Raw genomic sequence first — 12,563 nt, 5'->3', positions numbered from 1 at the left:
ATGTTAATATTTTCTGCATGTTGATGAAGTGTGTCTTTAACACCCAATCCCCCCGGTCGCATCCCGCCCCCGTTCCGCCCCCAGCTCCCTCAGCTTTGAAAAGGACATGACTAACAGGCAGGCATGGTGTGGCTTTAAGTGCTGCTGGTTCCCCGATTATAGACTGACGTTTAATTCATTTATCAATAGCTGGCTGGATTGAATCACAACACAACAGGGCCCAAACATGGCCTATTTTAGGTACTTAACACAGAAGCAGAGCCATGGTGAGCAGATCCTGCTGTGGTTGAGAGGAACAAAAGATCAGACAGCTGTCCACCACCTTCTGACATCACAATAAGATCACAGAACTGTTTAAAGCAGGAGTTCTTAACGTTTTTGGCTGTGGACCCCCGGAAATGCTTTGGCCATGTCTCATGTCTTATTCAGGGTCAGATTATCCCTGTCTTCCAGCTTTTTAGTGAACAGAAAATACATTTTCAGGTGTATTACAAATGTCATCAAAGGTCACTTCAATGTTATATTGTTCCAGTTCCAATGTTGTGTGCTTGTATGTTAATCCTTTTATGAGTTCTCTCTCTGTCTTGATTAGATGATATTGGTCAGATGTATTTTCTGTTTACTAAAGAGCTGGAGAGTTACTGAGCAACCTTCTATAGCAATGGTTGCTATGGGAATATGTAGCTATTTAATAGTTATTTTAAAAATGTTTTATTTTACTTTAATTCAACACATTGAATGTACTGGAGAGTACACTCTCCAGTTAATTATGCATTTTACTGTGACTCTATAAAGGAGGGTTGTTCGTTAATATGTTCATATTTTACTAATATAATTTGTGCTCACTGTCAAGAGTACCATACTATAGCCTATATTTTTACGATCCAAATCTAGGCAATGAACAACAGAGAGAGACAATTTTCTTTGATCGTTTATATGCAGAAATGCGATAAATGTACTCCCTGTTGGATTATGAACACCAACATAGCATCAACCTTTAATGACAGCTCCCGGCCTGTGCTGCTGGTTATCAGCAGCACAGTTAGAGTAACCATGGCAACAAGTACTGTAGCTATCACACAATAGTGTATTGGTTTCCAGTCCACTACTCCAAGTGAGAGTATGAGATGCCACTATCATGAATGCATTTAAAACATATACACGGACATGGTAGAGTATAGTCTACTATAAAGCAGCTGAATTAGTTCTAAAAAATAAGGCCAGTTTCTGTGGGCAGCCTAACATGAAGCACATTTACCTGAGTAGGCCTACTGCACTGTAGGCTACTGTAAATGTTTTGAGTATATGTAAGTATGTTATGTATACCTTTTGGTTTCACTCCATACATTTTAAACACACATACTGTACTTTTTACTTGGTGTTTTGTGATAATAATCCAAATAAGTAACTAGTAAATGATATGTAGCTTGCAGAGTAGGCTAGCTACAGTAGTTCAGTCAGATATACTCGAGGGGCTCATTCAGTGTTATGCAAGACCCACATGTCATTCGCTGAGGTGGCAATCAATCAGCTGACCAATCGGGCAGGGTATTTAAGATCACTTAGGTCTAGATTCTACCTGCGTTCCTTCCTCTGCACCCATCGCCATGCACCCCAGCACCATGCACCGGTGGGCGCTGCTATTCTGTTTCCAACGGGGGGTTGTTATTGTATATCTATCTCCCTGCTCTTAATGACTACTGATGGTTGTATAATTGTGCCGAGCAGGGAGAAAAATGTATAGCAGAGCCGAACGCCAAGATAAAATGTTATATGCACACTTGTATTCTCATTCGATAATAAATATTTGTTCAATCTATTCGTGAGTTATCTGACTGAACTTATATTTTCAAATAATTGTAGTGGGGTAAAAAGTACCGAAATTTGACTCTGAGATGCAGTGGAGTAAAAGTATAAAAATTGGAAAGATTTAAACCCAAGAAAGCCTATTATGGCTTGTTTCCATTGGGGTCCTTCACTCAATTTATCGAAAATTGACACTGACACAGGGACAGCACAGATTTATGTTCAATCCCTAACACTATCCAAATTTCAACACATCCTTGAAAAGCAGCACAATTAGGTTATATATATAGTCTATAAATGTACATTAATACAATGCATTAGATGGATTGAGAAAGTTGTATAAGAAAGTATAAGAGTTACATGCAATGGTAAAACATATCGTTGGCATCAACATCAACAAATAGGTCTTATATATAACCTAAACGTTCTCTATAAACAGTCTGTAACTATTTTAGGAATCATTATCTAAGCTTAAGTTACTTATAATGGAATCATGGCTCTCGGCATCTATATATACGGTGTGGAACTCATGGTGCGTGCGTTCACACGGGCAGATGAGACGATGCAAATACGCGTTGTGAGTTTCTTTGGAGCAGCTACAGCCTTCATGCATCATTCCGTCTTTGCAACGTCATGTCGCTGTCTTCCATTGACAATGAATGGTAGACTGCATCGTTTCATCTGCCAATATTTAAAAAGGTGCCTATGTGAAAAACTAAATGGTGGCTTTATACTGCATGGCACTGGCAGTGTGCAGTGTGCACTATACACAGTGTATAGCGCTTATCAGAAACACGACCGACCCTTTTATATAGACGGCTAACTCCTGCAGAACCTGCAGTAATAGGTTTTTACTATTTAGGCTGCAGATGGCATCTAGGGGCTTACCATTACACCATTTATTGCATGCCCCTGCAGTTAAAGGCTCAAGGAGGCCTAACTATTTTTAATATTGTGTTAATATTATTAAATTAAAGAGCGTAAATAGGGTATGCTTTTTTCCCCCTTGATTATTACGAGGCACTGGATTAAAACTAGAAAATGCACATGTATCTCGCTGTCCGTTGTCGTTGTCCATGGTGCTGTCCGTGTCGCTGTGACGCTGTCCGTGGTGCTGATTGGTTCAATGGGGAGGCAGCGCTGTGTGAACGCTTATACCACGCTCGACAAGCATATTCATAACTGATTTGAATTTAATTAGCTAGAAAATGAGATTTCAAGACGAGTTAGTCGCTTGAAAATCATCGGTGCAACATGTGGAGTAAATTCAGCAGCCACGTGATTACTCGCTTGTTTCCATAATGGAAAAACGCCCCCATCCACAGCCACGCCACATCCTCTTATTTTTGGCTATTTGAAGTTGGAACATCAACTTTTAGAACCTTTTATAGCATTGCGGATTGCAGGGATTGTGTAGCCTACAGTATAGGATAAAGTATTAATAGAAATAAATAATTTACGCCGTGGATGTTTTATTGGCCACTGCTTTGCGCATGCGAAGTGCTGAAGCCACTGCCACCTGTTATATGATGACAGAAACAGATGACCGTGCGGGAACTCTAGTGCGCACTATACTCTCGTTGCACACAGTCGAATAATGTCCTAATGCACCTATTCTAACCTATATAGTCGTTTTCCTTGGAGTTGGGTCTGTGCTGGCTTTCCGAAACTGGCTCCACGAGGCTGATATCTCTTCACGCAACAGGAGGTCGGTCGACTCTTCTCCTCACACCCCCTCTTTGAGATCTATATTGTGAACAGCGTTGTATAGCCTCTATACCACCTGTAACCGTGCCTTCACTGTTAGAGCTCTCTCTCTCTCTCAGCACCACGCTGAGTTTCACGGACCGAAAAGATGATGAAAAAGCAAAATGTTCGGACTCTCTCGCTCATCCTGTGCATGTTCTCCTACTTGCTGGTGGGCGCAGCGGTGTTCGACGCGCTGGAGTCCGAGACGGAGAGCTCTCGCCGGCGCATCTTGGAGCAGAAACGCAGCGACATGAAAAAGAAGTACCGCTTCTCGGAGGACGACTACCGGGAAATCGAGCGAGTCGTGCTGCAGGCTGAGCCTCATCGCGCCGGGAGGCAGTGGAAATTTGCGGGTTCTTTTTACTTTGCCATAACGGTAATCACCACCATTGGTGAGTTTGATTTGTTTGTAGCCTGCTGCCTATACTGTCGTAGTGTTATACCATTAGATATTATGCACGCACGTACGCACGCACGCACACACGCGCGCGCGCACACACACACACACACACACACACACACACACACACACACACACACACACACACACACACACACACACACACACACAGACACACACACACACACACACACACGCACACAGACACGCACACACACACACACACACACACACACACACACACACACACACACACACACACACACAGTCACACACTCTCTCACACACACACACACACACACACACACACACACACACACAGAAACGCCCGCACGCACGCACACGCACACACACGCACACACACACACACACACACACACGCACGCACGCACACACACACACACACACACACACACACACACACACACACACACACACACACACACACACACACACACACACACACACATTGTACAAATTGTATTGTATGACACAAGATTGTCTTATTATGGACTTTCCATGTTTTACAGGTTGATATTTTAACATAGAACTTTTCCTGCCTCAGTCTTTAATATATATAATTAATTCCATTCTCTCTCCATTAAGGTTATGGCCATGCAGCACCTGGTACAGACGCAGGGAAGGTCTTCTGCATGCTGTATGCCGTACTGGGCATTCCCCTTACTCTGGTCATGTTCCAGAGCCTGGGCGAGAGGATGAACACGTTTGTCCGCTATCTCCTCTGCAAGATAAAGCAGTGCCTGGGCTTACGGCAAACAGAGGTCTCGATGGAGAACATGGTGCTGGTGGGCTTCCTGTCCTGCATCGGAACGCTGTGTGTAGGCGCCGCGGCCTTCTCTCACTTTGAGGGCTGGACATTCTTCCACGCATACTACTACTCCTTCATCACGCTGACCACCATCGGATTCGGGGACTTTGTGGCCCTGCAGAAGAAGGAGGACCTCCAGGAGAAGACGCCTTACGTGGCGTTCAGCTTCCTGTACATCCTGGTGGGGCTCACTGTCATCGGGGCGTTCCTCAACCTGGTGGTGCTTCGTTTCCTCACCATGAACACCGAAGATGAAAGGAGAGATGCCAAGGAGAGGGCCTCACTGAAGAGGGAGAAAGATCTTGTGGACAGGACCCTCGGACTCTCTGCCATAGGAGCACGGAGCAGAGATGGGCAGAGGGGCAGGACGAACATGGTGCACAGTCGTAGCCACAGTACCCTCTATCTTCCCATGGAGGAGGGAACCAGTCGCACCAATCTAATCGCTTACCCAGGAGAGGAACAGGAGAGCACGAGTGCCCCTCGCATACAGAAGCTGCAATTTCACTTCAAGACAGACAGATGCAGGCCGGACTCAAGTCTGGGTTCCCTCTGTTCCTGTATGTGCTACATGTGTGACAGTCTCCTCATGTCACACAGTGACCACCCCGGCTGTCATGTGAATTCTGTCTATTACAACTCTATCTCTTATAGAATCCACGGTCACTCTCCAAGCTTTAGGGACAACACTGGACTCTCTTCACCAGGTAGCACACCTGGGCACAGCTTCAGGGGTTTCCCTCGCTCTCGGCGGAGGTCAGTGTAGTGACTGCCGTAGTGATGGACATTCAGGGTTTGAATTGGCAAACAACAATATTTTCTGATAGACCTCATACTGTATGTGGAAATGTTTTGTTTATTGAAATGATTTTGCTTGTTTGTAAAGCAAGCATAACCTTTTCCCCTGCTCAGAAAGCTCCAAAGTGTAATGCATGAAAAGGGGCAGGTAGAGCACACACAGTGTAAACAATGAGTGCTCTTATACTCATGCACTTAATGCAAAAGTATTTAGAAATGTATAGATTTAGAAATGTATTTCTTCAACTTATGTGATTCAGTGTTTAAAGGATCCTTGCTTAATGCTTAAGGTAACAAAACAATGCGACTTTGCACTATGATGGACCCGCTTTCTAAATGGTAAATGGTGCATTCCTGCATTAATGACATGACTTCATGCTACAGACCATAGCAAGACAAATTATTCTTTACAGGGAGAGCCTTAAAAAGACTTTGAATCATCCCTGTGTGAAGTGAGGGGCGCTCTTATCATCATACATAATTTCTTTCCGGCCGATCACAATTTGCGTCCTTACTTTTGTCTTCAATGTTTGTGTTTACACAATGTTTACACAAACACTCAAAACTAGTCATAGGTGGTGGACTGGTGGTAGCAAAACAATGTTTGTGTTTACACAAACCCTCAAAGCTGGACATAGGAGGGGCTTGTGCCCCTCAACAAGCATAATGGGCCTTTACTTAGCCCAGCTGAGTTCATTCATAATTTATAACAGGGACATAATAAACTTGGAGTGCATTCTCTGGCACTAATGTATACAGATAGATGTACAGTACAGAGAGATGATGGTGATTGAATCACATTAAATGGATGTAGCCCATGCTTGATACCGTATGTAGCAAGACATTGTTGTATATTTCCCATATGGTCCTGGAAAACATATGCATGAGTGCCCAGTTAGTGCACTGGCCATACTCTCCCTGTGAGTCTTGAAAATCCAAGTTCAAATCCAAGTTCTTTCCTTTCTCTCTGGTTTCCTGTCACTCTCCTATGTAAATATAGCGCACACGCATTTATATATATATATATATATATATATATATATATATATATATACCGGTATATATATATATATATATATAACAAAAACTGTTGTCTTCCATGTAATTTGTGAAATTCAGTTGGCAGTTTAGCTTTATTTGGTCTCGCCAATCTTGGTCTATTAAACTTAAAGAAGCACAAACGACTGAAAATCTTGTTTTCATAAATGTTACTGCACAAGACATAAAGATCAAAACTTTAACAGGTATTGGAATATTTGTCTCATTTGTGCATTTGACATTTTGATTTGCTGTTGTTGATATGACTCCATGGTACAAACTATGCTATTAGTAAATACAAAACGTTTTGATGTAGGGAGTAGAGAGGAGCCATGATGGGATGTATGTAATGTAATGAGTTATTACTTGCGCAAGCAGAGCGTGCAAGTATTGTGGTCGTGCTGGTACGAATGCACATGTATGCTTGGTAGGTATTTATGGTGACGTAAGATATGTATCAATGCCGGGTTATAACTGGCTTTTGATGGTGACGTAATTAAGATAGGTTTAAGATTACATACATACATACAGACATTACCTTTAATTCACCCGACACTGAAACATATCCTAATTACATCACCATCGACAGCCAGTTATAACCCGACATTGAATATATAACTATACGAAGCATACGCACATAAAAAAGTCAGCCGACCACAGTATAGTACTTTCAACTTACATAATGTATACGTTACCTGTTACCCAACCAATATTGAAACATTTCGTAATTACGTCACCAGTTATAACCCGACTTTAGTATTTAATTTCAATGTTTTACAGAGAGGCTGAGATTTTAAAGTTCGTAGCGGTCGACAGAGTGCAGTTCTAGTTGACATTGTGAGTGATTGGTGCTATCGCAAATCAGTTCATTATCCACACATGGATATAATTGCGAACGCAGTGAGCACTTACTATGAGACCTAGCAGATCATGTCTGTCTGTCTGTCTGTCTGTGTGTGTGTCTGTCCCGCTATCCAAATATGGAGTGTGTTGCATCAGCAATCACTCAGCTCCATATATGGGCACAAAAGGGGCCAGGTCCACTCAGCTCCATATATGGGCACAAAAGGGGCCATGTCCACATATACAGTAACAGCGGGACAGACACACAGACAGACATGATCTGCAGGGTCTCAGCTGCGTTCGCTTCCCGCGTTTGCGCGTCTTACTGGTGAATTATCTCAGTCTTCAGTTAGCCTAGAATAATGTATTTCAAGTCAAATCTTACCGTACACACTTAACTTACACTCACTGACTTTCACTTTACCATCTCCTATTTGTTTCTGTTGAGCTAGCTCTGGTCCATAGCCTTCTACTGCTTCGTTTCTGCCCTGCAGTAAGGCTATGTGACTTTCCGTTTTAAATCTCAAATCGAAATCAGACCAGCCTCTCCTCTTTGGTGGAAATCTCACGAACGTTTGACCTACTCGCCAATATTCAATAGAAAGCCTACTTTCCTTAGTGGACGCACTCTGAGTCCCCCACCACACGTATAAACGGTACTTTTTGGCCAGAAAGGGATTTATTTCACCGGAGGAAAAATATTCTCTATGAGGCAGTTCTCTGGGCAATATCGGTAGAGGGCGCAGCGGAGTAACTAAAAGTATTTTTTGGCCAAAAAGTACCGTTTATAGGTGTGGTGGGGGACTCAGAGTGCGTCCACTAAGTAAAGTAGGCTTTCTATTGACACAACCCGTCTTAATATTGGTGAGTAGGTCAGACGTTCGTGAGATTTCCACCAAAGAGGAGAGGCTGGTCTGATTTCGATTTGAGATTTAAAACGGAAAGTCACATAGCCTTACTGCAGGGCAGAATCGAAGCAGTAGAAGGCTATGGACCAGAGCTACTGTTGAGCCTACTCTTGGAATCAGAAACAATAATTAATATAGCTGCAAGCAGCTATAAGAGGGGGGGTCAAGCCCCAAAATAAAAAGGCTATATGTAATATACACAATGAGCTATATAAACATTGATGACTGAATTAGTAAGTAAAATAGATACAAACCACACTTAAGGGGGCGCTAATAAGGGGCACTCTTATCGTCATACATCATCACATTCCGCAGCCAATCAAATCATCACAAATGCGGTACACAGACACACAAAGCTGGACAAGGCTCCATTCGCAATTTCGCATGTATGATAATGCAGAAGGTATACAGGTCGCCTTCCAGGCCGGGGGCCTGACCGGCTCTCTCCGGCTCAGAGGCTCTGTGACTGGTTCTCCTGGCTGGTGGGGGGAGGAGCAGCAGCAGCCAGGCTGCTGAGGTAGTGGTGGATGTGGAGCATGGCTGCGTCCAGCAGAGAGTAAATGTCCTGGAGAGACTGGAGCCGCTCCTCCTCAGACAGCCCCGTCAGAGGAGGAGGAGGAGGAGGCATGGATGACGCGGAGGGAAGAGCAGCCGGCGGCACATGGAGCAGCCACGACGGAGCTGGCGGGAAGGAGAAAGCAGGGGAGCTGGAAGCGAGTGTCTGCCCCGCAGCAGCAGACAGGGTTTCCCCCGCGGCCTCCTCCACGTCAGCAGGACCACCACCACCACCAGGGGGCGCTCCAGAAGAGAAGAGAGCCCAAACAGGGAACAAGGCGACGGGAGGAAAGCCAGGCGGCGGCAACGGCATTCCTGGAGCCACCGCGCTAGCAGGGAGCGTGGCGGGCGCATCGGCAAAGGGCGTGCCTTGAGCGAGTACGTCGGCGCGGCAGATGGGACAGGTGCGCTGCCTCTGGAACCAGGAGCGCAGACAGCCGCCATGGAAGATGTGGCCGCAGGGCAGCTTCTTGGCCCCGCCCACCGCCGGCGCCATCTCCTCCCGACACACCACGCACGCGCCGTCGGCGGCCCGCAGGTCGGCGGCCGTGGCATCGGGGTACGCGGCGTTCATGTGGCGCACGGCGCGGCGCGACATGACCACGTCCGTGGCGGCCCTCCGCAGTGTCCGCAGCGCCAGGTAGAGCGGCCTCGTGGCGAACAGCGGGAAGCTGTGCACCTGCAGCATGACAACGATGAAGGCGAGGTGCAGCAGCGCCGTCACGCCGCCCGTCACCAGCTCCGTGTAGAGCATGTAGACCGCCTTGTCGTCCCAGGAGGACGCGGTCGCCCCCTGGTGGTCGCCACCGCGCAGCTCGGCGCTGTGCAGTAGGTACTTCACCAGCGTGGTCAGCGCCATGGTCAGCAGCACGGCGTACTCAAGGCCGAACACCAGCTGCACCGACGGCCCGCGGCTCGCCACGCTGCGCCAGGCGTGCCGCACGAACAGCACGTCCAGCGCGGCCAGCAGGGACAGCAGCGAGCGCATGCGCAGGTGGAACAGCGGCGACGCGTCGTGCGGGCTGCGCTCCATGGTGTCCACGCGGTCCTCGGCCAGCCAGTGGAAGCACTTGAGGAAGAGCAGCAGCGCGAAGAGCGCCACGAAGCGCGGCGACGCGTCGTCACGGAACACCGTGAACGCCACGCACGTCTCGGTGACGGCGTAGCCGCAGCGCTCCACCAGGCGCTCCGTCTCGGCGCTTCGCAGCGCACCGAAGAACACGCCGCGGAGGAGGCAGCCCAGCAGGTAGAGCAGCACCGCCCCCTGCAGGTAGAGCACGGCCATGCTCGGGCTGCTGCGGCCCAGGTACACCACGGCGGGGTAGAACTGCTGCTTGAGGATGTAGGCGTGGGCCACCACCGCGCCCGTCAGGGCCAGGCTGGTGGCCGTCACCAGGACCACTCGCACCATAGCTCTGGGAAAATGTATAATATCCGGGGCAAATACAACGACACCAGTCCTCGGGGGGGTGCGTCAACTAGGCCAGGAGGTAGCAGGGGGTGGCACGGCCAAATAGGTTTTGAGAACCCTGCTGTCTTATAGATCAGTGTCCGTGTTCAGTGTCCTACAGGAGTCTGCCAGGGTCTTAAAGCAGTCCAGTTCTATGTCAGGGTCTTACCGGATCAGTATCTTATCTTATTCAGTACCTCAGAGGAGTTCAACGTCAGGGATGTGTCCTATAGGCTTCCGGGCGGTCGATATTTTAGTGCACTAACTTATTTCGTTTGGACCGTTCAACATGTGTTTGAGCCAGTCTAGTAAGTCTGTCTTGTCTGTCTCTCTTCGATGGGTATAATTCTGTATAGTCTGTCTGTCGGTCTGTCTGTGAATCCGCCTGGTTCTGTGTGTGTGTATTTGTCTCGCACGGTTTGCCCAAATATGGAGATGGCTGTGGTCATAGAGGTGACATCATGGCTGCAGACTGGCCTCCAGTAATAGTGATTAAAATAAACTTGAATGTAAAAATGTCCCATACTGTTGGGTGGGCCGTTCATAATACAATTCAGGTATGAAGCTGTGGGCCGTATAAAACTTGTCCCAGGGCCGCATTTGGCCCGCGGGCCGCACTTTGGACACCCCTGACTTAGACCCTCTATAGTAAACTTGGTCAAACGGACCCGAGTTAAACTGTACATGCATACAGATGTGTTCCTTTTCAGCCTACAGTTTTCTAATTCTGTCCGAACCCGACCCGACATCTGCATAGACTCCATATTTGGGCATGCCTGACAAAGAACTCCATATATGGGCATAAAGAGACTGGAGCCGAGCCTGTAACAAACTCCCACTATTACTATACCTTCGACAGGCAGCCTCTAGACATTTTTAAAGCACAGCTCAAGACCTACTTCTGCTTTTAGTTGAGCTTTTACAATCATGTCCTCATTGACACTATTGCCTTAATCACTGCTATTATTTTAATGTTGTTTAATGGCTTTGCTTTTATTTTTGTATTAATTGCAGCACTTTGAGCTGCAGTTCATGTCATGAAAAGGTGCTATATACAAAAATCAAGTTTTATATTATTGTTTTCGTATGAATTCCGCCATTTTTAGCAGTTTTGGCAGTTCTGTGCTGTTGTATTGTGGCGATCAGCCAAAAATAATAATAAACCAAAATAATATGTTAGGGAATGACAGCACTCACACCCAGATCCACGCTACTTTTGTCAGTGACGTTGCCTGCCTGTGCATGGCGCTGGTTGGCTGCTCGCTGAACGCCCAGCCTCTGGCAAATATGGAGACTACTTCCAGTTTGAGTCTGTCGCGGGAGTGAGGAGTTGTGTGTGTACGGTGCTGTTTGTGAAGACGGCAGTTGCCCATTTAAAGTTGCCCAGATAAACAGTAAATTCAGCGACGACCGCGCCGGGGGGCATAGAACGGCCGCTGCGAAACCACATCCCGACTGTCACTTCTACCGACTACGCTGTCTTTTGAAGAGGAGCCGTTGTGCAGTAGTAAAGAGCAGCTGAGCGGAGAGGGTTACTGTGGGTGAGTGGAGTACAGAGGCTATCTGCGGAGCTAACACACACGCGCACGCGCATACACACACCTAGAGTTGTGCATTAGGTGTGCCCCAACTATAGGTAATTTTATGCAACACCCAAGTCAGCCAAGTGGACCCTAAAACTGCAAAAATGGCGGAATTTCACGGAAACAAAAGGGGTCTACGCCCTTTGGGCCCCTAATAAATTATTACATACTCCAAGCAAACATTCCATGGCATAATATGCCAATGGAATGTTTGCTTGGAGTATGTAATCAATCAAATTGTATTCATGCAGATCAACATATATTATAATGTTGATCTGCATGCATGAATACAATTTGACAGATAAATAAAACGGATTGGTTTACTAGAATCTGGAATGCTGATTGGTTATGAATAGGGGGAATACTTGGGGATATGAATCACTTCCTCACAATCCCACTCTCAAAAATGCTCTCACTTTGCTCCAAACTTCATTGGTGTGCAATCCAAACTTCATTGGTGTGCAATCATTGACACTGAACAATGATGCGACTCTTTACTCATGGGAAATTGTATTCATACATGAATAGGAGAATGAAGGTTACTATGATTGATAGCTTTGACAAGGGGGCCCTCTGTAGGTGAAAATATGTTTTATGGAATATT

General features: G+C 46.4%; 2 protein-coding genes across 2 annotated transcripts; one reads left to right on the top strand and one right to left on the bottom strand.

Moving 5' to 3' along the window:
* Positions 1-3,661: 3,661 nt before the first annotated feature.
* On the top strand, positions 3,662-5,550 carry kcnk15 (potassium channel, subfamily K, member 15; the record flags this gene model as incomplete). The annotated part of the gene is made up of 2 exons (XM_080763076.1): positions 3,662-3,947; positions 4,562-5,550. 2 exons carry the CDS (start codon positions 3,662-3,664, stop codon positions 5,548-5,550), a joined length of 1,275 nt encoding a protein of 424 aa, XP_080619202.1.
* Positions 5,551-8,822: 3,272 nt separating this feature from the next.
* On the bottom strand, positions 8,823-10,337 carry LOC308315138 (E3 ubiquitin-protein ligase synoviolin-like; the record flags this gene model as incomplete). Its single annotated transcript, XM_080762977.1, has 1 exon — positions 8,823-10,337. The coding sequence occupies one exon, from the start codon at positions 10,335-10,337 to the stop codon at positions 8,823-8,825; it is 1,515 nt and encodes a 504-aa protein (XP_080619103.1).
* Between the last annotated feature and the right edge of the window lie 2,226 nt (positions 10,338-12,563).

The sequence above is a fragment of the Protomyctophum bolini genome, assembly GCF_963924005.1.
Source record: "Protomyctophum bolini genome assembly, chromosome: 5".
In the NCBI taxonomy this organism is placed as follows: Eukaryota; Metazoa; Chordata; class Actinopteri; order Myctophiformes; family Myctophidae; genus Protomyctophum; species Protomyctophum bolini.
Note: the sequence above shows the minus strand (reverse complement) of the source record. Positions and strands in the feature narration are given on the sequence as shown.